We start from the raw sequence: 24,704 nt of genomic DNA, 5'->3' as shown, positions 1-24,704 counted from the left end.
GACAGACAGACAGACAGACAGACAGACAGACAGACAGACAGACAGACAGACAGACAGACAGACAGACAGACAGACAGACAGACAGACAGACAGACAGACAGACAGACAGACAGACAGACAGACAGACAGACAGACAGACAGACAGACAGACAGACAGACAGACAGACAGACAGACAGACAGACAGACAGACAGACAGACAGACAGACAGACAGACAGGTGGGCTCTGTCAGGCCTTATTGCATAAAATAACGAACAATCTTGTAAACAAGCGGATCTGAGTTCTTGCGCTCGTTACTGGGGTGAGCGTTTAAGTAGATGAAAGCCTTCATTGCCAAGTGCACTTAAATAAGATGTTGCTAAATATTGGAGGCACACAAGCAAAATGACCAGTAGTCTCTACTTCAAGTGTATCTCACAGAGAAAGAATAGGGCGATCGGTGGAATGTAGAGACGCGACATACGAGCAATTGTACGTGTGTAGCCGCCCGTATCAGAAAAACTGACTCCCGAGGAGGAAGAGCCGCCGGTATGCGCTCAAACCCTGCAAACCTCCCCGCTGCTTTCTCGTCTTCCACTGCTGAATCACGACAATGGCAAGATCCCAGAAGCCAATCCAGAAACTAGGACCGCAACAGTGCGCTGCAATTTTTTGCGCTCTTTGAGTCAAGTAAGCGCAACTGGCAGAGCATTTTAAGAAACATTTGGACACTTCACATGGCCAACTTGGCAGTGCCGCCTTCATTTTTTCAAATGCACTCTTAGGGAAATAAGAAAGCTGAAGCACTTACTAACATATTGTTAGCGGCTCACTGTTAGGTATGTTGCTACGTTCTGAGGAACGCGCAGCTACTAGCGGTAAAATTAGTTGTAAAAGTCCACGAAAGCAGTTCGCCTTCGGAAAGTTTATTAAGGCTTTATATGGTTGTCATTGCTTCTCTCACGTGAATCTCTTCCTGATATTTTCTCGTCCTGCCTCCTGCCCAGATGGAGGCAAAAGACCCTCCCGGAGTTGTCTCCATGTGTACCTCGCCTCCGCCGGTTTCTATGGTCGAGGCGCGATCGTTACTGCGGGTTACTACATCCTCCCTGTCTTCGGCCTTCATCCCTCAAGGGATGTTAAGGAATAACTTTTCTTACTGAAGCATCTTTTATGTTGCCTTTCGCATTATGTCGTCTCCTGGGTCCCCGGCTCGGTGGCCGATGTTGAGGAACAAATAAACACCGGGGAAAGCAGCCTTCGGATAGAGGCTCTTTTGACTTGAACCATGTTTCAGGACTCGATATATGGGATCTTTCACTGTTATCGTACGTCACTATTTTCATCGTCTTGCGATAGCGCCCATGTTGTGCAGACAAAGTAGTTTCCTCACTATAAGTATATCAGTATTGCAGACTTAATTGTTTGCCTCAAGCCATGCACTGTCTCAAAAAGCAACGAAGTGTGATGGGCATAGAATGTTTCTCTAGCAATACTTAAGCGAACACATAAGTTTTGTTTGGCGAAAATTGCGAAGCGCTAAAGGCAGCTGCCGAACTCGACACCAAGAGCTTCTACGACGTCCATCCTGTCGCCGTTGCTTATGGGCATGCTTTCATTCATACTGGCACTTCTCAGAGTAACACCGTTCTATGTAAATATGAGTAGATTAGTGTGTTCTGCTGCATCTTCGCACTCTGCTGTGTCAGTGTGGCATGGTTTACACCATACGTCAAGCGAGCGACGCTGGGTGACTGTATGTGGGGATGTGAATTTGTGACCAAACAAGTTACTGTCGCGAGCATGACACATGCTTTTTTTGGCTAATAATACAACCAATAAAACCGTGAATAGCGCATGGCGAAATCGATAGCAACGTCTCTGACGAGACGGCGACCGAGGGGCGTCCTTTAGTGCACTGTTCACGACCTTTGGACGTCAATAATGGTTTTTGCCAGGCAGGCTCAGCAGGCAGAGTGAATAGTCAGGCTTTCTGTGCACGAGTACGTTAGGTACCAGTCCTTCGTGACGTCTTTACATCGCCGCGCATCGCCTGCTCGAATCAAAAGAGACTAGCTGCGAACTTCTGCAAACGCGTCACACACATCGTGGCCATGATTTAAACCCATGAGGCTACGTGTAGTGTTGTCCGTTTAAATCTTTTGAGCTAGGCAAAGCTGTCTGGAGCGTCATCGAGATGGAGACTAACAAGCACACGCAATACGAAAAGCTTGCTTTAGTATTGCGTGTATTAGGCTGCTTTAGCTGAAATAATAGTCAACATAACAAGCTTCACCTGGTCGGACCATGCACTCGTTTTCGAAGGCGCATTCAGTAAATTATTTAGCCTGAAGGGCGTTTTACTGAGCATTTCACGAAAACAACATGGAAGCAAATTGTGTGTAGAATTGTAGAATTGTGTAGAAATGTACTTTGTATCATACAATAATGCATTAGATAATGAAACGAGGGAAGAAAATTGATTCGTGCTTCGTGTATGTACACGACTGTCTTCACCGAGATTTTGTTGAAAGCGTCGCTTAATTGAACCAAAGGAATGCCTAGATAGAGCTTAGACGTTTATGTTGTCTCACTCTTGCCTGCTCATTTCATTTTCGCCACGCGAAGCCTACTTTGCATGCAACAACGGGCTGTATCGCTTTACGACAAACGCTCGTCGCGGAAGGGGCCACAAACAAGGAAAGAGTGCGGCAACGTTAAGGTAGGCGGTTGCCAGTAGTGATCTTATGAGACATACGCAACGTAAGGTCGCTTTGATGTCGGGGTTGAAGCGCACTTTCGCTGCTTGGTTGCCGGAGCGTGCGTGTGTTTCGCCAAAAGAGCCAGTAAACGGCGGCACAGCGCGTTGTGGAGACGACGCCCTTGCGCTTCGCTTGTCGCAGCGCGCCATCTTGTGTAAACAACAGCCTGCGCGCAGATTAACGGCGTCAAAGATAGCCGCGGTCGCGAGATAAGCGTGCACGGCAGTGCTGGGTCACGTGTCCGCGTCGAAGTCGGCAAGGTGACGGGCGATCGCCTTTGTTGCCTGCGAGCAGCGGCGGCTCCATGTGAAGTTTGACCCCCGAGTATCTCCACTTCCCATTAGTGCGCCAAGGGGCCCCCGCTATGAACGCGGAGCCGAGTGAAGCGTCGGCCGGCCTGCTGGGCTGCACCCCGGCTGCACCGCTGGGCAGCGTCATCGTCCAGGGAGGCCCGTCCACACTAGCCATCGACGCCTCCGCGCAAGGTGAGGCACGTTAGGCCTACAGGGCGACACCGCGTTTGCGCCGTCACATGAAAGCATATGGCCGAGAAAGAGCCGCTACTGCGCGATCGGCGTCGCGGCGCTATGTGCTCCTGCGTTTGCTCCCTGTGCTGGCGGAGGAGAGCGCCCCACAATGCCGAGCGCGGCACCGTGGCCCTCTGTTCTGTTTGCACCCTACACTGTTTGTTTCGTCTTTTTCTTTTCGTTTATCCTTTTTGTTATGGCTGAGGAAGACGCGGCGCCAAGTTCATGCGACACACTTGCTTTTGCTGTGTTCAACCGTCGTTTTCGCGGAATTATCTGGATCCGCCAGCGCTCGAAGTTGGCGCGCACTTGTGTACTGTGTGGCGACGGTGCGAGATGAATGAATGCACATCACAACTGCGACGTGGAACGTTCTTCCACGCAATTGCTGTTCGACAGTCCTACTTCGAAGCATGTGCGAGAGTAGTAAACATCAAGATGAGCGCATGCAAAAAGTCAGGAACAATGTTTACCACAACCATTATCGTTTTTCTTGCTTTTTTTTTCTTTTTTGTCTCGTCGGAGCAGTAATTTTCTTCTGTGTGACTGGAACAATATCGTGCTACGTTCACTATCCAACTTTGTCCGCTGTCCTGTGGGCGCAAGTGAGACACATGGAAAATTTAAATATTGAGCAGTGGTAGAGAGAAAATAAGTATTTTAAGAAAAACGAAATTATAGATGGATAAGAAAAGACGTGAGTGCATTTGTTTGTATACAAGAATACGGAAATGATAACGGATATATTTTTAAGGGAAAGTTTGCGAAGTATATACACAGGCTAAAGATACAGTAACAAAAACTTAATTAAGTAAACCACGATTTCATTATCAGGCACGCGGTAGCGAGGAACTATACGGCATAATTTGGACCACCTCGGGTCCTTTAAACGTGCACCTAAATCTAAGTACACGGGTGTTTTCGCCCCCATCAAAATGCGGCCGCCGTGGCTGGGATTTGATCCCGCGACCTCGTCCCAACACCACAGCCACTAAGCAACCACGGCAGGTACACAAGTATCAAGAACGGTGCTAATTCCTATATAGTGAAACATTTTTGTGCGTAGTACGTGGTGAGATATTTTTCTGCACATAAGATTTTCTGCTTATTTTTTGTCGTGAATGGTATACTTGGGATTTCGCGATAGCCGGCTCTAAAGAGGACCTACCTTCCCCATCTTTGCCAAATTAATTAAAAAGAAGAATAATATTTCTCTCGTGGCGTAGTACTGCTGACAATAGACGTCCTACGGGAAAAATTGCGTTTTGAAGGAGAAACCTGCCGTATACTTTTTTTTTACTTTTTCATTTGATAACCACCAATGCAAGTTGAATGGCTTATGCGAAAGGTTGTCATCTGGCACTGTGTTTTCTTCTTTTTTTTACGTTCCTTGAGGAGGCTATTGCGATGGATTGCTTGATACACGTTGAGGTTTTGTTTTTCTTCTTTGTAAGATATGGGAAAACGATGGTTACATGAAACAGTACACACCTGTAAAACGACGGCATTTAGTGGGCAATGCAGAAGTGGTCATTGTCGATTTCTGGTTCCAGTTCAATTTCATCACTATGTTTTGCCTTCCTGTCAAGACGCACATATTTAAAATCAGGTAGTTACGAAGAAGCGAGGGATTACGCCATGATAAAGATATCCAGATGATCCTCGTGGCGAAATGGGCCTTGTCAAACCTATGGGCATAAATATTGGAGGTGTTTTTTCCTTTTTTTTCTTTCTTGGTATTCATTTCAGGCACACATAACTCCTGCCCGAAACAAGTAGATAAACGAGCTAAGAAGTGTCTTCTAGTTGTACGGCGACGGATACACATGCACAGAGAACCACAGAGTTCCTCTTCATTCTTGAAACGCGCTGCTGAGGTTGCAATCTATCTTCACAAGAAACACTAAAATGGTGGTAAGGATAATCACGTTACCAATACAGAATACCGATATGAATGGAATTCGATGTTATATTGATAGTTGGTTCCTCCTGCGATGATACCTAATGGTACTAAGTGACTAACATTTGTCACTTTGATGACCTATGATGCAGACATTGCTTATGTAAGGGGGGTGGGGAGGTGTCCTCAGAGGCGCTAAGCAGTCGTGAACGAGGCTAATACCGTGCTCTCTCCGAGAGCCACCCGAATAATATATCTGGTGGGCGTGTAATAGCCTCTGGGAGGGCTCTGCTAGACCAGTGAACCACGAGAGACATGCAAAAATTAACCTGCTTAAGAAAGCCGATGTAAACGTAATATTTTGGTCCTTTGAATCGAGAAACTTGTCAGTACGGGAAGTTTATATTTCATGAGAAGTTTGCATTTGAAGCACCTGAGTATTTGGTATAGTTCAGTGATTTTACATTCTTGGATACATCGACAGCTCAACGTTAACCTTGTATTATGTAGCGCCCGCCGCTCTCGGTTGCTAAATATGCTCAGCACATTGTTGCAGCTTCTGTTCACTGCCACGGCAGCCGCTTTAAAATGGACGCAAATTAAAAAAAAAAGAAACGCATGTGTACAGAGGTGCTGGCAATGTTAGTCCGGCGACGCAAAACCTACTTTTAAATATCAATCAATCAATCATTCAATCAATCAATCATTTACCGTGCCGAGGAACAATCATGAGGTCTGAGTGCTGGCGCACACATACAAGGGCGAATCAGAAAGTCTTTGACCCAATCTTTTATTAGCCAAAGTAAGGTACATACATGTAATTACAAATATACGTACTATACCACGTACCTTGCACTATTTTTCCACATAGTACCCACACCAGTTCAGACATGCGACCCATCACAGCACTAACTTTGAGGTGCCCCTGTAGTAGAATTCGTCCGGCTGACTGTGGAGCCATCGTCGGACTGCTGTCTTGGCGTCATTGTTGCACGTGAATGGCTGTCCTGCCAGGAACCTCTTCAGCGGACCGAAAACGTGGAAATCATTATAGAGCAAGGTCCGAATTGTACGGTGGGTGGTCGAGACTCTCCCAGTGAAATGACCGGAGCTCTCGTCATTCAGCGACGCACGCGGCCTCCCCGATCGCTCATTGTCATGCAAGTCTTCACGGCCTTTTGCGAACTCACAAGACCAACCACCACGTGACACTTCTCAAAGGGAGATATCTTTCCCCATACGTGGGCCGCATTGCCCTGAGGATTTCGATGACATTCGTTCCTTGCTTCATTGAAAACGAATCACACTTCGTTGCTCACACGCCATGGAAGTGTCAGCTACAACCACCATCTTCAACAAATGTCAGCAGCGCCGTGCCGCGGAGCTACCGGATAAGGCCGGGATAAGAAAGGTCCACCGCTGGGAATGAATATGTAAATTTCGCATTTACAGCCGTAATTTGGTTAGAAAAATAGGGACGAAAGCTTTCTGATTCTCCCTCATACATAAAAAAAAACAGCCGGGGGATATAAGCAAAAAAAAAAGTAATGAACAAAAAGAACTCTCTTCAAAAAAAAAATGTGCATACGAGAAGGCGCAAAGTGAAGAGAAAATAGAAAGGAAGAGAATGGCGGTTGAACAATTTGTGAAACTATGACATAACAACGCACAGCTTGGAGAAGAACAATGACAGCGCGTTATGAAAATTACCAAGATCATACGGTTGAGTGTTGGTGATGACAGGCAGAAACATGGAAAAGTATATGTTCTCTGGTGATCTTTCGCGGAATACGAAGTTTGATACAACATAGGAGTACAGGGCAGATGAGGATACTGTGAAGGTGTTTGAAAAAAAAAAACACAAGGTCAGGCATTTGCGTCGGCAGCCAAGTAAGGGCAATGACAATAACTGAACTGGGATATAGGGCAAGGTCCAGTGTCCGTGTCACTAAAGCGGTGATGATATATGCTCGGATACTTTTTCTGGACTCGATCTATAACGTAACTGGTGGATCTAGAAATTCCATTCTAGAAGACCTACGCGTATTTGAGTTGAGAGAGACAGATTGTTGTGCACAGCTTGCAGGACGGTTTAGGAGAATTGAATTCACTCGATAGTCTGCAAACAGAGCCAAGAGGGCGCATAGCCCGCATTGAAACACGTTAGTCTGTGAGCTGAACAGTCTGACGTTGTATCAAGAAGTACACCGAGTTCATTGATCTCACAGACAGTGGTACAGAATTGCCTTTCGTCTTAGCAGCATTCAAGGTGAGGTTATCTTTGCATCTTTTAGAAAAATTCATACGGATTACCGGCGAAACTGTTTAGGCTACATACATGGGCTGCTACTTGACTGCATATATTATAAGATCATGCATTTTTTTTCATACGGCACCAGACTACGCTGACACGAGCGCCGCCGTTGTCACCACACCTCCCATGCATGTGCCGCAACCGCTGCTGCAGCCGGGCCGGCACCTCCGACGTGCGTGACGTTATAATCACAGAAGCGCATGCCACGTGCACAGGCGCAGTCACCACACTCTTTCGCGCGCATTCCTTTCCACATGCCGTACTTCCAATACTTCCAAAATTCCACCGGTCGGTCGGAGGCACTCTTTTCCGAGAATGCAATGTATGCGTCGTGATCACGCTTATAGAGGCATTTGCAGAGAGTCCGAAAAAAAGCGGAATTCTTCTCTCCACTCATTAGGCACACGATTTCTGGATTTACGGTGCGCGCGATCTTTATACTTTAGGGCAGTTATAAGTTAAGATGAGAACCGGTGGGGAAATTTACAGCGTTTAGGACTGTACTGGGGAATGTATTTGATCGTACTTCTGAAAACAAGCTTCGTAAACTGATCTACTTTGTCATCACCATCGATTTTGTCTGTGATCAGTGACCAATTGGTGGTGGACAAGAAGTCATATAAGTCAAGATAATCACCACGCTTGAAAGCAAATCGAGAGGATTCATTAAACCACTAGAGGAGCTTCGCCTCAGGGCTGACACAGAGGCAGTTATCTTTGGTGGCGGTTGAAACTTATCGGGACGGTCAAGGGAAATGTCAGAACGAGATACATCTATAACTTGAGCATTCGAGAGGCAAAGGTCCAAGACGTTGACACAGGAATTGTCGATGAAGTTATGCTGCTGAAGTGAACAGGACAGAAAGTCGAACAACAGGCCACATTTGTTCTTATGCAACGATTGTAGTGAGGATATCTAAACGTGTTCCAATCAATTCCAGGTGTGTTAAAGTCACCAACACCATAAAAATGTTTACACCCTTAATTGCGCTTTCTTGTCACGCTGGTAAAACCCTCACGGTTAGGGCCTTACAAAAATTTATAGAGGTTGACAACGGAGCTCTATCTAGACATTCGATGACAAAAGATGTAGATGAAAACTATGAAATCATTCTGACAGGCTTGGGCGTACAGAAATATACGACAATATAATTTCACAGGGAGAGATATAGGGAGAGATATGAAACTATCCTGTCGTATATTTCTGTGCGCCCAAGGCTGTGAGAATGATTGCATAGTTTTCGACTACGTATCTTGTCATCACACGTCTAGTTAGAGCTCCGTTGTCGCCCTCCATCAATTTTTGTCAGGCCGTAACAGTAAGGGTGTTACCAGTGCGACAAGAAAACACCCTCAAGGGTGTAAACATTTTTACAGTGAAGAAGGATTACTTTGTGTTTGCTATGGAAAGATAAAACACTTTCAATAGAATAGATGACCTTGTCAAACAAGAGAGTGGAAATATTTGGCGGTACATAGAAAGTCCAATTACCAATTTTTCACAGAGCGATAGGCTCACTGCAAGCCAAGTCTACTCCTGTACACTTTCAATGTCATTGCGCCGAACACATCTCAGTCAACTGTCAGCAGAAATCAGTACGCCACCACCCTTTTGTTTAAATCCACTGAAGTCCAGTGGCTGCGGAAGACATTGCATTGTGGTGGAAAAAAGGCTGAAGACAAAATTTCACTGCAGAGCCAAGTTTCGGAAGTAACAAAAATTGGAAAAGAAGAAGAAATGACATTGGAGAAAAATTCATATGCTTTGGTGTGAAATCCACAAGTGTTTTCGTAGATGTTTGAGTTACAGACTACTTCGATCTTTGGGGGTTATCTCGGAAGCACGAAGCATGCCGTCGTGTAGCGCCCCATTGGTCCACAGGCATCCCATTGGCCACATTGACGGGAAGTTCAGGCGCTTAAGGGCTTCATCATTGACGGTTTCGTCAGCCCACACGTGAAACGATGCATACGAATCATGCTACGTCTTGAGGATTTTGCAAGCAAGTTGGGGTGTTCTAACGTTTTAGAGGTGCGCAGTCAGACTAGCAGACGAGGTTCCATGACAGAGCCTAGACTTGCTCTCCCTTGGCCTCCTCAGCTCGACAACAGGCAGGCCGAGATTCATCACTCCGTGTTGCCTTGGTGAGCTCGGGTATGGCGGCAGCCCTCGGCAAAGCAGTCCGGATAGTCGCAGCATAAGTTTTCTTGGCCGATAATAATAATAATAATAATAATAATAATAATAATAATAATAATAATAATAATAATAATAATAATAATAATAATAATGGTTTGATGATGATGATAACAATAATATTGATAATGATTATTATTTTTAGTAGTAGTAGTAGTATTTAACGTTATTATTATTATTGATAAAACTGCCAGCCGGCTAGTTGACATGAAAAATTACCTTTTAGATTATCAAATTGATGAGAGCTACTATTTCAGTCGACAAAGATTATTGTGAAGCTGTGTTTTCTATATTTCTCGTTCAAAAGCTTCGAAGTCCATTCGTATACGGTAACATGAGCGTGATTGGTTGAATGACAGCAAACGAGTTTAGGCCTTTCGTGTAGCGTAAAGCAGCCGATCACACGAGACGACAGAACACCTTCATGAAACTGCCAACGGCCGGTCCGTATGCGCTCCTATGGGCAGACCAGACTGCTGAAACGTGCCTGCAATGGAGTGTGAGAGTTTCAAATGGCGAATTACTGCGGATATGAATGCTGACTTTCACGAGGTACACTGAGTAACGGTAGATCAAGGCAGAATGCGGTCGCCAGACATGCATGTTTCTGTCGCCTTTGGTCGCACGCGGAGAGAATACCGATGTTGTGGTATTGCCTGCTACGTAGAACCAGACATGTCAGAAAGCTCACACGTCTTCGCAAGCTTCAGATGAGGCTAAGTGACGGCTTATTTTACTATTTATTTCTTGTTTTCACGATGGAGAGCAAGCGCGAATACGGATCGAAGAGGGTAGTGCAGGCCGTCTGGATGCTGCCATGTTGTTGCGCAGTCATGGATAACTGGCGGTAGCCGCCACTAGGCGCTACTGTAGTTCACAGTATAGGACGCGCATGCGCAGTATGCCTTACGGATCTTGATAATGTACCACGCATGACGTAAAGCTAAACTCTCTAATACCTAAAACCAAGCTACAGTATCGTCAGAGTATTTATTGTCTCGAGACGGAGGGCGCGTAGTCAAGGCGCTTAAAGAAACCTGATGGCTCGCCTGAAATAAATAAATGTCATTCGAGCATATATTTCGTCTCTACATGTAGGATCTTCCGCGCTTTTGTTATCTAGCAATCTATTTACGTAGCTCACTATACAAGAAAAGTACACACTGATTCAGCTTGCAGTGCCCATTGTTTCTTTTTTTTTAAAAGCCCAATAAGCCTAAACAGCGTGCGGCATGTAGAGCTCGCTAACAGTGCTACGTTACATCAGAAAACGTAGCTTCGCTTCTAACTACATAAATAAAAGAACAACTTAGCTTCGCAAGAAGCGTCCGCTGCAGACACGGCAGTTGGGTTGCAGTTACCACGACCATCCGTAGTGTTGACGCGACATATTGCATGCACCAGTTACGCTGTTCTTTTCGAGTGTGCGGTGGAAGCAAGAAATATGGAAATTCACGCGGGGGCGCTCTTGAATCCTTACTCCTCGCATTTGCACAGCCTAAGATAGCGCAGTACTCCATCTTCCGCTGGCAAATGCAGTGCGTGGCATACGTGGTCGGACGACGCTAACGCGGTGCCGGCGCGGCAGAGGACCCGTCCCCTGCAATAGCATTGGCTTCGCAACTTTTCCCATAATGCATGGTGCACAAACCGGCAGTGCATGCAGAGAAGGCCAACATGAAAAAGGTCCATTCAGGATACTCGAACAAATAACGGTCAACGTTACCCAGAGCTTGGCAGTGCACACACGGAGATCACGAGCTATGTCCAGTCCTGCACCGCCACGGCGCTGAAGTTCGTGCTGAGCCTGTGCGGATACGATAGAGGCGGCTAGCTTCGGTTTCGTGTAGTCCCTTAGACGCACAAGGCTGGTGAGGTGGAGACTGCAACGAACGGGAGTGAAATAAGACTGCTTGCACCACCGCTAGTCCTACGTCCTGAAAACCCTTCTTTGTTTGCCTGAACTTCAACGATGTCCAACGCTGAACTCACCCCTAGAATAGCCCACACACAAGGACATTTTTTTTCCCGGAACGACACTAAATATTTAGAAGCCCTGGACGTGTTTTCCCTTCTCTCAACCTACTGCGCGATGCAGAGCTGGTGTGTGAATGGTAAGCCCATACGGCTCGCCATTCACACTCCCTTACGCAGAACGCTCTATTGCTGTTGCGTCACATCCACAACCATGCCTTCGAATGTTTCTTTGTTTTTGTATTTTTGTCATTTACCTATAGGTAAATTGAAGCGATTTTCCGACAGGAACTTTTAGCTGGATGCCGGACACTACGCACTGCCAGACGCAGGCATGCTGTTGCTGCAGTGTGGTGCATGCTGTCAAAATTCCACGGGATTCCACGTTGTCTTTCATTTATAACCATGACAGAAGAAGATAATAACCTGTTATGATTCAGCTATTTCTCCTAAATTTAACCATTACAAATTATGCTACAAGTTCACCCACAACTTGAAAAACATTAAGTTCGTAAGGCTTAACATGCTCATTGTAGTTCCGAAGCTATACAAAAAAAAATTATTCGAAAACTCGAAACAGGTGCATATGAGTTAGTTTCACTTCGAAGCGATGCACATACGAACCATAGCACGCGAATATGTAGTGCAGTCGTGCTGTTTTATTTTCTCCTACGTTCGTGCACTCATTTTTTTTTCTGATTAGTTCACGTCGTTGCAGTACTTGTCCCTTCCGTGATGTCTTAGTGAAATCCTCATATTTAAGTTCCACAGTGTTCTTGTCATCCCTACCAAATATATACATGTTTTTCAAATCGCCAATAGCAAGTTTTGCTTCTTGTTGTATAGCACACACTTTCTTTTAATGCGATACCATTATGCAGATAAAGACTGTGACGCCAGTGTTGTATCTGGGTTTGTAATGCGGGTTGATTCCAGAGGCTGTGTAAAAAAAAAAGCGTGGGTGGGCCGATCTTGATACCAGCGCACGATGCCTGTTCTCGCGAGGGTATTAAGGAGACATCATTATACACATCTAAACTTAGCCTTTGGTAATATAGGGCGACGTGTCCTCGGCAGACCAACTGGCAGGGGCGCAAGAACCGACTGCTGTGACGTAGAAAAGCACGCGATGGGAGGAGCGGTGACTGTGGCGCGAATATACAACTTTAGCCCAGACTGCTTGGCATGGAGGTGGCTGTTATGAAGCGAGATCAGCGGTTCGCAACAAACAAAAAGCAGTGGTTGTGCTGTTGCTCTTCAGTTGACCATAGGTGATGTTGTAGACTCGCAGAGGTGATCCAATAGGTATAACCAGGTATAGACAGCACCAGTTCATCATAGTGTCATTATAACTCGCACATGACGTTAACGTAGGCAAAAAAGCATGCGTATGTCATGAGAGAATGGGACGCCTGAAGCCGCAGAAGGAGTGACTGGGATTCATACAGCACCTTTTGCTCGAAGCCGGCTGAGGGGCTCCCAGGCAGAGTCGAAAATCTTTTCGGTGTATGGGGTCTAAGCTACTGCTACTACCTTTAAGTGAGTCTTCGCCCGGCAATGCCCTTCTAAAACGTATAGGTAACAAGCCGCGCTCATGTTTTTATGCAGCACTGAACACGCTTCGAGACTTAGGATTGCGCTGTCGAAACAGAGGGAAAAGGTAGACCCGCCCTGGACATTCGAAGATATTACATGCAACTTAAGCGTGCCACAACTGCAACAAAAAATCTGCATTCTATCTGCAGAAACCAAGTCACTAGTATTGGAGCATTTCACCACGACTTACCCGAATCACCTACAAGTATACACAGGTGGGTCTGTCAAAGTTAACGAAGACTGCTGCGCATCTGCGTTCTGCATTCCTTCTCGGAAATATACGGGGTCTGGCTGTTCGGGCTGTATAGCATCGTCGTGATTTGTGGAAGGCGTGGCAGCAGATACTGCTCTACGTAAAATAAAGACTTTGCTGCACAGAATGTGGTACTTCTTACGGACTCAAAGCCTGTGTTGCAACAACTCTACCGTAGTCTGCCATCCACCATGTTCTCGCAGAAATCGCTAGTCCTCGTGAAAGGACTCGGCAACGAAAGCTTCACGGTAAAGTTTCAGTGGATTCCCTCCCAGAGCGGTATAACTGGCAATGAAAAAGCTGATGCTCTTGCATATGCAACGCTCTTTCATCCTCCTAAAATCAAGGCCCTAAAGAGTAATAAAGTAAAAAAAAATCTAACGTCCATAGTGACTTTCGGTCGCTGTGGGTTCCACCACATATGTTCTGCGTAAGCGAGCGTCTTTGTCGAGAGGAAGTATTGCTCGTACATTGAATAAGGACAAGATCCGCTCGTACACCAGCATGGCTATATAAGACTGGCCGTATCGATTCCCCGAACTGTACTGCATGCGACGAGACAGGAGACACTGAACACTTTTTGTGGTCTTACCCACAAAACCAAGAAGAAAGGGATGCTCTTCTGGAGAACCTGCAAAAGACAAACCTTCCGCATCCCTGTAAGCCACGAACGTCTATAATTGATCCAAACGAGTACATCTTGAGGTCATGTACATCTTACGTCTCGCGTACGTGCCGCTTTTATAAAAGCGTGGCTGTTTATAGCGCTAGGACGTGCTATCTACATGGTTATTAGACTACCAGGTAATGTATTATGAATGTACAGGGGATATAATTCAAGCACTAATTGGTATGGATATTATCACATGACCTCTAATGTGTGTACATACACATATATATGTTGAAAGAACATGACTAATATACCTTTTTCGGACTGCACATGAAAAGTTATTCTCCCAGAGGCCCTTTTTTTAATTTCCCTATAGCAAAATTATTTTCTCACTCATCCAAATTATTGCTCAAAGCTATCCTGTATGCATCTTATATGCGTAAACCTGCTTTCCCTTTTTTTCAGATTCAGTTTATAATCAAAGGTTTGCTGATTCAATAGGCTACTTGTGCCAGGAGAAAGGCTGAGAAGAATGCGTACTCTGCAGGTCCTCGTCGTGTGCGGGCTGCACATCTGTGTGTGTGCATGGGATGTAAAGATGTGCTCTTGCCGTGTGGCGTTCTGCCCGTTGCACGTGTCACATAGCGCCTACTGCGGACGTAATATTCCACGTAGCAAGCAATCCGCCAAAGGCCCTAATATGTAGGGCAATCACGCGAGTTTTAATTTTTCTCAGCAAGGTTATTGAAAATTTAGGTCCAATGTACGTTCTGCTAATAAAAATACACTAAACTGTTTGTGTACATTGAGATGAATGTACAAAAGTTCACCTTGGTACCATGTTTAATATAGCGCATTTCAGCCTTACACTAATATCTAAACAAAATATCGAGAAGAGACATATATATAACATCGTTTCAACGTAAAAAAAGGAGAACTTCTGATCATGGACGTTAAATTCATGTAAGATACAGCTAACTCAACCTCTATATGAGGTGTTGAATGTCCAACTGAAACACCTAATAGGCAATGTTGGGGGTTTATAAGGATATGCGTTCCTACAAAACCTTGTGTTGCCAGAAGGATTAGTTATAGCCCGCAAAAAAGCTTTGCGTCTTCTTATTGCATACTTAAGGGAAACTGGCTTGATGCGCATGCGGTGAAACACCGAAGTAATATTGTAAGATACGCTCGGATGGAGCAATGGCCGACCTTGATCGCCAAGCCAAACCGCCTGTTGCTGCAACTCATCACCACCATGCGGATGTCGATGGATATTATAGAATGATAGGATCTGATAATCTATCGCATTACAGTCCCTCTAGTGAGGTATGGAGACCTATTGGTTTTTTTGGCTGCAGAAAATATAGTTAGGGTAATTTAAAGGTTTCGTCGAAAAAAATGAATATTAACATTATTAATATGTAATATTAACACTAACATACTATTATAATAAAACGTTAACGTTTCGTTTTAAGAAAACATTTTGTTTTATTTGTAGTTTTGTTCTTTGTATTAGCGAATGCCGGTTTTATATGAATTTATTTACTTATTTCAATACGTTCAATGCCCGGAGACGTTTGCACGAGTTTTTATATCTTTAGGTTGTATGTTTCACAATGTGGGGGGGGGGGGGCAATTTTATATTCTTATGTTCAACCTGGCTTAAATCGAGCTGACATAGAATACATCGTAATTAAATCAGTAATATTCCGGACTCAGGTGAAAATGTCATATTTTAACGTGCCGTGGTGACAAGAAGCTGGTTACAATATTAGTCTTATTCAACAGCACCAACAATTGCCATTGCGGGAGACCATATAATCCAGAGACATGTAGCTGTCGACTCTATCAGAACGCACATTCGCCATCTGTCAAGGATCCCCGACCATCCTTTGGCCTCCCTACCAGTCGAGAGATCTCAAGCGACCTTTTTACGAGTGATTAGCGCTCATCAAGAGTGAATACCGGCATCTTTTACATCGGCGGCGAAACCTTCATCTCCCCTGTAATCAGTAATATTCCGGACTCAGGTGAAAATGTCATATTTTAACGTGCCGTGGTGACAAGAAGCTGGTTACAATATTAGTCTTATTCAACAGCACCAACAATTGCCATTGCGGGAGACCATATAATCCAGAGACATGTAGCTGTCGACTCTATCAGAACGCACATTCGCCATCTGTCAAGGATCCCCGACCATCCTTTGGCCTCCCTACCAGTCGAGAGATCTCAAGCGACCTTTTTACGAGTGATTAGCGCTCATCAAGAGTGAATACCGGCATCTTTTACATCGGCGGCGAAACCTTCATCTCCCCTGTGGCGCCTGCGATAGCCTCAAGTGAATTTTGCTATTTCTGGAATTACGAAAAATCCAATCATCCATCGCCGGCTCTGAAGCAACTTAGGCTCCCATTACTGCACCAGACGTATCATGACCACGTTCATATATATACCGATGGTTCGACCTCACGTACCAGCTCAACTGCCGCATTCGTCGTTCCAGCTAGGCAGGTTACAGTTACATTCAAATTGTCACACATGGCTACATTTACGTCGGCAGAACTTGCAACTCTCCATGCCGCTATGACGTACATCACTGAAGAGCCAACAGAGAAGTGGGTCGTATTTTGTGATTCTAAGGCAGCTCTTCACAGTATCAAGTCTGCGTTACATCACAGAACTTACGAGCAGATGATATCTGACATCAGGGAAGTCCACCACCATGCTCTGGAAAGAAGGCACCACATTATATTTCAGTGGATTCCTGCTTACTGTGGCATCGTCGGCAACGACCTAGCTGACAAGGCTGCCCGGTCTGCCCACGAATATACACAGACGCGTCCAACACATTTGGCGAGGTCGGACGCCGCCAGGGAACTTCGCCTACTTGCACGCAATAAGTCACACGATCTCTGGAGTTCAAGTGCCTTCAATTGCCGATTACATAAACTGGACCCCACGCTGCGGCTACAACTGCCATCTAGCCTCTCCCGCGGCGAAACAATCTTGCTGTGCCACCTGTGGCTGGTAGTGGTGTTCACGAACGTATACTCCTATAGTTTGGGAACGGCCGAGAGCCCGATGTGCGACACCTGTGGGTGCGAAGAAACCATCAAGCGCCTATTGTGTACCTGCCCTCGCTACGATGTCCAACGCCTCTCTCTGCGGGCAACTTTACACCGACTGGACTCGAGACCGTTCACCGAGTCATAGATACTCGGACCGTGGCCACACCCGTCACTAGCTCGAAAAGCGATTCGTGCACTAGTGCAATACTTAAAGTGCTTCGGCTTAAGATACCGTTTATAGTATCGCTGTGTACAGTGTCCCTCCCACACGCACTCAGTGCTTTCTCTCCCTTTTTTCCTCTTTCTATACCCCTTTCCCCCACCCCCAGTGTAGGGTAGCAACCCGGATGTTCTTCTGGTTGACCTCCCTGCCTTTCCTATCCTTGTTTTTCTCTCTCTCTCTTCTCTCTCGACTGGAACTTGAGGTCGTTTATTATCTCGTATATATACAGTAGAATTTTTTTTATTTGGAATAATGCCAGTCTCTGGTTGAGATTTGAGCAGGTGGGCAATACATTCGTCAGGTTTAGACAGCTATCGTATAATTTTTCACAGCAGCTCTGCACAGACGATAATTACCAAAACAATTCTACAGTAATAAAAGGTGAAAAACAACAAGTTAGTACAAACTAGTTTCAAAAAGCACATATGATAACATGATAACAATATGATGTCTGCTGTTTAGAGCCGACAGAATGACCACATCACTAGTGGCTCCTGAGTATTACCCATGGCTCTCTGACTATTAAGTTTCAGTCACAGTTAGCTTTAATTAGGCTTTTCAGTGTAAGCTCGGATGTTGGTCTGTGTGTGTCTAACCAAACGAACGTATTGTCACGTGGTGGTGACGTTGAAGAACACAGTAGCAATACTGTGAACGACAAAACTAACATTTATTGGGCGAACCTGTGCCCACAAAACAGGCTACACTTATAGCACAACGATAGCGGCGAACACGGTCGGCGATCGTCGAAATTCTGATCAGCGGGTCAAGCGCGTCGGCTTTTATACATCAGTCGTCGAATGTTCCAGAGTAATCACTGGGACCCGCGTGCCTTCCACAAAGTTCTACATCATTCGCGTCGCGCACACATGCGATCAGATTACACAAGGTTCGGTCACAGACAGCGGATGGAAGCATCGATAACATTCCAGAAACTTCCGATACATGCAGGCGCGTCCTGCGCTGTGCGATAACATTTGTTAGGCGGTGAAACGTGTCGCCTGATATAGACAAACAAGTACACGTGTCAATACTCCCGTCTGAAAAAGCATCTACCCGATGCTGCAATCAAACGAAAGTAATAAAGAAAACACCCGTAGCAAAGAAACAACAAACTAAGCAAGTTCGTCAGCGTGCGTAAAAGGGCTTAAGACGCACTACGTGGACCACTTCAGATCGTGCGCGGCGCCGCTGTGAAGGCGGAATGCCGTCTGGCATGACCTCATAGTCTAGCGCTCCAATACGTCGGATGACCTTGTAGGGTCCGAAATAACGTCGCAATAGTTTCTCACTGAGACCTCGTCGGCGTATCGGGGTCCAAACCCAAACACGGTCACCGGGCTGGTACTCGACGTAGCGTCGTCGGAGGTTGTAAAGTCGGCTGTCGGTACACTGCTGGTTCTTGATCCGTAGGTGGGCGAGCTGTCGGGCTTCTTCGGTGCGCTGGAGGTAGGTGGCGACGTCAACATTCTCTTCGTCAGTGACGTGCGGCAGCAAGGCGTCGAGCGTCGTCGTCGGGTTTCTGCCGTAAACCAATTAGAACGGCGTGATCTGTGTTGTTTCTTGCACCGCCGTGTTGTAAGCGAAGGTTACATACTGCAGTACCGCGTCCCACGTCTTGTGCTCGACGTCGACATACATTGCTAGCATGTCAGCGAGGGTCTTGTTCAGGCGCTCCGTGAGACCGTTCGTCTGCGGGTGGTAGGCAGTTGTCCTCCTGTGGCTTGTCTGGCTGTATTGCACATTGGCTTGGGTGAGCTCTGCTGTAAAAGCTGTTCCTCTGGTCGGTGATGAGGACTTCTGGGGCACCATAATGCAGCAGGATGTTCTCGACGAAAAATTTCGCCACTTCGGCTGCGCTGCCTTTTGGTAGAGGTTTAGCTTCAGCGAAGCGGGTGAGATAGTCCGTCGCTACGACGATCCACTTAATCCCGGATGTTGACGTCGGAAACGGCCCCAACAAATCCATCCCGATCTGCTGGAATGGTCGGCGAGGAGGTTCGATCGGTTGTAGTAAACCTGCTGGCCTTGTCGGTGGTGTCTTGCGTCGCTGACACTTTCGGCATGTCTTGACGTAACGGGCGACGTCGGCGGTCAGACGCGGCCAGTAATACCTTTCCTGTATTCTCGACAGCGTCCGGGAGAATCCGAGGTGCCTCGCGGATGGATCGTCGTGTAGGGCATGCAGTACTTCTGGACGCAGCGCTGACGGTACAACAAGAAGGTAGCTGGCGCGGACTGGTGAGAAGTTCTTCTTCACGAGCAGGTTGTTTTGTAGTATGAACGAAGACAACCCGCGCTTAAATGCCCTAGGGACAACGTCGGTGTTCCCTTCCAAATATTCGACGAGGCCTTTTAGCTCCCGGTCTGCTCGTTGCTGTTTAGTGAAGTCTTCCGCGCTTATTATTCCAAAGGAGGCGTCGTCGTCCTCGTCGTCTTGCGGCGGGGGATTGATGGGGGCGCGTGATAAGCAGTCTGCATCAGAGTGTTTTCTACCGGACTTGTATATTACCGTGACGTCATATTCTTGCAGTCTGAGGCTCCACCGCGCCAGCCGTCCTGAAGGGTCCTTTAAGTTAGCTAGCCAGCACAACGCGTGATGGTCGCTGACGACTTTGAATGGCCTGCCATAGAGGTAAGGGCGGAATCTTGATGTAGCCCAAATGATGGCGAGGCATTCCTTTTCAGTCGTAGAATAACTGCCTTCCGCTTTTGACAGTGACCGGCTAGCATAAGATATCACTCGTTCAAGTCCGTCTTTCCTCTGGACTAGGACGGCACCGAGGCCTAGGCTACTGGCGTCAGTGTAGATTTCAATATCGGCGTCCTCGTCGAAGTGTGCAAGTACCGGCGGCGACTGCATGCGTCGTTTGAGTTCTTGAAATGCGCCGGCCTGTGGCGTTTCCCACTTGAACTCGACATCACATTTTGTTAGATGTGTTAGCGGCTCTGCAATGCGGGAAAAGTCCTTGACAAAGCGCCTATAGTAGGCACAGATGCCAAGGAATCTGCGCACTGCCTTCTTGTCGATTGGCTGCGGGAACTTTGCGATGGCAGCTGTCTTCTACGGGTCGGGGCTTACTCCGGATTTGCTGATAACGTGGCCTAGGAACAGAAGGTCATCGTAAGCGAAGCGGCACTTTTCCGGCTTCAGAGTGAGCCCTGATGACTTGATGGCCTCTAATACTATCGCAAGCGGCGTAAGGTGATCGTCGAAATTTCCGGCGAAAACAACGACGTCATCCAAGTAAACAAGACACGTCTACCACTTCAATCCTGCTAACACCGTGTCAATGACGCGCTGAAACGTTGCAGGCGCCGAGCACAGTCCGAATGGCATGACCTTGAACTCGTAGAAGCCGTCTGGCGTGATGAAGGCGGTCTTTTCGCGATCTCGCTCGTCGACTTCTATTTGCCAGTAGCCAGACTTGAGGTCCATCTACGAGAAGTATTTAGCGTTGCAGAGCCGATCCAGTGCGTCGTCTATCCGTCGAAGGGGGTATACGTCCTTCTTCGTGATCTTGTTCAGTCGACGATAATCGACGCAGAAGCGTAGGGTTCCGTCCTTTTTCTTCACCAAGACTACAGGAGAAGCCCACGGGCTTTTCGACGGCTGGATGATGTGGTCGCGCAGCATTTCGTCGACTTGTTGCCTAATAGCTTCACGTTCTCGCGTCGAATCTCGGTAAGGGCTCTGGCGGAGTGGTCGAGCTCACTCTTCGGTTATTATGCGATGCTTTGCAACTGGTGTTTGTCGAATCCTCGATGACGTCGAAAAGCAGTCTTTGTATTGTCGGAGAAGACTTCTGATCTGTTGCTGCTTACTCATAGGAAGACTTGGATTCATGTCGAAGTCTGATTCGGGGACTATGCTCATCGGGGTAGATGCGGCAGAATTCGAGAGGACAAAGGCATTGCTGGTTTCCACAATTTCCTCGATGTACGCGATTGTCGTGCCCTTGTTGATGCGCTTGAACTCTTGGCTGAAGTTGGTTAGCATAACTTCCGCTTTCCCTCCGTGGAGTCGAGCGATCCTGCTTGCGACGCAAATTTCACGGTCTAGCAGTAGACCTTGGTCACCCTCGATGACGCCTTCTACGTCAGCAGTTGTTTTGGTGCCGACAGAAATGACAATGCTGGAGCGAGGTGGGATGCTGACTTGACTTTCGAGCACGCTTAAGGCATGGTGACTATGAGAGCTCTCCGGCGGTATCGCTTGACGTTCCGACAGCATTATCGATTTTGACTTCAGGTCTATGATTGCGCCGTGTTGGTTCAGGAAGTCCATGCCGAGAATGACGTATCGTGAACACTGTTGGAGAATAACGAAGGCGGCAGGGTAAGTCCGGTTATGAACGGTAATTCTTGCCGTGCAGATTCCAGTCGGCGTAATGAGGTGTCCTCCAACAGTTCGAATTTGAGGGCCTTCCCATGCAGTTTTAACTTTCTTCAACTGGGCGGCGATTACTCATTACGGAGTAATCGGCCCCTGTGTCCACTAAGGCGGTAACTGCGTGGCCGTCGAGAAGCACGTCGAGGTGGGTGGTTCTTTGTCTGGCGTTGCAGTTAGGTCTTGGCATCGGATCACGGCTGCGTGTGGAACTGAATTTGGATCGTCGCGTCGTCAATTCGTCTTTCGTCGGTGTAGTCTTGGTTTCCTGACTTCGTCGGGACGGCACCGTGTCGTTATAATGTCGTCGAGATGGTCTCTTCGTCGTCTTCGTCGGCGGCGGAGAATCTTCGTCAGTTCGACGAACAGCAACCGCACCTCCATCGGTTGCTGCTTTTAGTTTTCCGGATATGGGCTCGCAGAGCGGCCCCAGGCTGGGCCGGTGTATGGTCGGCGCTGCGGTGACAGGTAGCGGCCTGGTGACGGCGAACGGGATGGTCGTCGAGGGCTCCACTGAGTGGCGACGAGGTAGTCGGCGATATCCCGAGGTCGTTCGCCAATCTGTGGTCGCGGCGCGTTCCCGGCGAACCCTCGGAGTCCCATCTCCTGGTATGGGCATGGGCGGTAGATGTGCCCGGTTTCTCCGCAGTGATAGCAAAGCGGACGGTGGTCGGGGGCGCGTCAAACGTCAGTCTTCCTTGGAACGCCGCGTGAGGTGATGGCTTGGCGTGCTGGCGGCGGGAGTGTTCTAAAAGAAGAACAATAGATGGCATCTAAAACAATTAACCCTACCGCGACATCCGTTAAATCTTTTGTTGATTGCATTCAGCAATGTGAAATAATGGGTTAGACAATTGAACACGGGCCAGCGTGGAAGTTGGATATCTAAATCATTAGTAAAATTAAGTCTGCTTTGATGATAAATTATCCTTGACTAAATACATGCCATTTTCCTAATTTCGCGTTGTGAGCAGCATTCAAAGCGTGAACTATAACTTTATTCAAAGCGTGAACTATATAACTGCTTGCTATAAAACTTGCGAGAAATTATTGTGGGTGTGCGTGCATGCGCGTGTCCGCTTTTTGTTTTTACCCGTTTCCCGTCATCTTTGCTACGTTTATTGAGTTTAAAGAGGTGGCCGTTGTGAAACAGCCAACTATCCATGTGTCGCGGAACAAATTTTTAAGGCTCGACGCATACATGAGCGTTGTGCTGAGCATACATTGTGCCTACAAAGGGAAAGTACGGATGCGAAGTGATTCCGCAATATGCAGCACTAGTGCTAAAAACTTCATTCTAGTTTGTTTTATCTTGTAAGAATTAAGAAACGCGTTGACAGTTTTTCTCAGCGTGGGCACCTTTGCCCTTGCTTTTACAAACTTTTATTCCGCCTGCGCGTATTCCCAGTGACTGACCTCCGTATTCTAAAGTTGGGCATTTCAACTCCATTCAAGAAAGCTCGCAGTCGCGCCTTTGCCTGTACTGAAGTGGTAGCGGCAAATCATGGCGCTTTTTGAGCCTAAATTTTGTAACTATGCGCTTTTAGCGTCTACACGTTTGCATCCCAGGTTAAGGCATGTTTCTCCAAATCCTCGTCGTATGAATTGCCAAAGAGTGTTATTCAACCGCAATGTATTCGTCAGTAGAGGGCAGGAGCTCTCTTCAACTCGGGATTGTCGAGGAAGAACTTCAGTGTCGAGGCCCTTCTGCGAATGCAGGGATGAGCTTCGTAGAAAATCATCCACATGCACCCGTTTGCATGAAACTGAGAAGTCGAGATGAACTTAAAAGGACGGTTATACGCACGGAGTAGCTGGCGATGACAGATAGGCGGGGAGCTTTCTCATCGTACTGAGCAGTGTGCACACGTGTCACGCCTTGAAGGCAGCCTGTATTTACGGAAGTGCAGCATACTACGTTGCGCTTGTGCAAGTATATGCTACCTGTTGAAAGGGGAGATGTCACACCTCAACCTTATCAAGACACTGAGCGCACAGTGATGCAAGTGCGCTAGCAGTATCGCGACGAATGGTAGCCCTTGGGAGATTGACACGTGCTACGGAGACCAAATGGTTCATTGCTGTTCTTTTTTATTATTACAGAATTGTATCGTAGCTTTCCGAGACGTGGATAAACTTTCTGCAAATATACAGCACAATAGAGCCGCTGTTCGGAGGGGAAGTACTAAGTGTTTTTGTTTTCTTCCTGCTGCCTGCGAAAGTTTGGTTTGTCCTAGCTAATACAATGGGGCTTTCTTATCCCACGTTTATGCTGTGATAGCCCCCCACTAAGCCTTCTCGCCGATAAACAGCTTATAAATAAACATTTTATAATTATGTATGCAATCTTCAGTGCTTTTCATTCTTGCGCTCCCGGGACAATACGGAGGTATCTTGCCGTGACAGTACCTGCGCCTGGTCAAATGAAATGAAGCTAGCTACAAAGAAAGAAGATGCAGAAGAACGTGTATTTGATTTTTCCTCCGGGTCCTTTGACAACGCGATCACTGTGGAGCCAAGTCGTGCCAATTTCTACTATTACATCAATTTTGTGCATTGAAAAATACGCACATTCGGAGCATGACAGATGCAAGCGGATGCTTAAGCGATATGTGGCAATCAATACGCACCCTGCGAGCACTGTACCATTCACGAAAAATACCTAATGGTCAATCATTTGGTTGATCCAACGGAAATGCGTTGGCGTTAACCTTTCACAAGATTCCTATGACAAGTGACGGACAGTTTGAGATCGTCCGGGAAGTAATATACTGGTTGACGGCACTGCATTCGTCTTAAAGTACATGTGCATGTTTAAACTAAGCATGTATAGCTTACCTGATTAAATCAAGCAGGCGAGGCCACTATTTGTCACCGCCCCGTTTCAAAGGGGGTGCCAATAAATCATC

At 46.8% G+C, this 24,704-nt stretch overlaps 1 protein-coding gene across 1 annotated transcript in view; it reads left to right on the top strand.

The window, feature by feature from the left end:
* The first annotated feature begins 3,004 nt into the window (after positions 1-3,004).
* Positions 3,005-24,704, top strand: part of Hnf4 (Hepatocyte nuclear factor 4) — a 209,670-nt gene continuing 187,970 nt past the window's right edge. Inside the window, exon 1 of the mRNA XM_075672190.1 lies at positions 3,005-3,225. Coding sequence (XP_075528305.1) covers positions 3,105-3,225 — 121 coding nt within the window. The 5' untranslated portion in view covers positions 3,005-3,104. The remainder of the gene's footprint in view (positions 3,226-24,704) is intronic.

The sequence above is a fragment of the Dermacentor variabilis genome, chromosome 1 (genome assembly GCF_050947875.1).
Source record: "Dermacentor variabilis isolate Ectoservices chromosome 1, ASM5094787v1, whole genome shotgun sequence".
Lineage (NCBI taxonomy): Eukaryota > Metazoa > Arthropoda > Arachnida > Ixodida > Ixodidae > Dermacentor > Dermacentor variabilis.
This window is presented reverse-complemented; position numbering and strand designations above follow the sequence as displayed.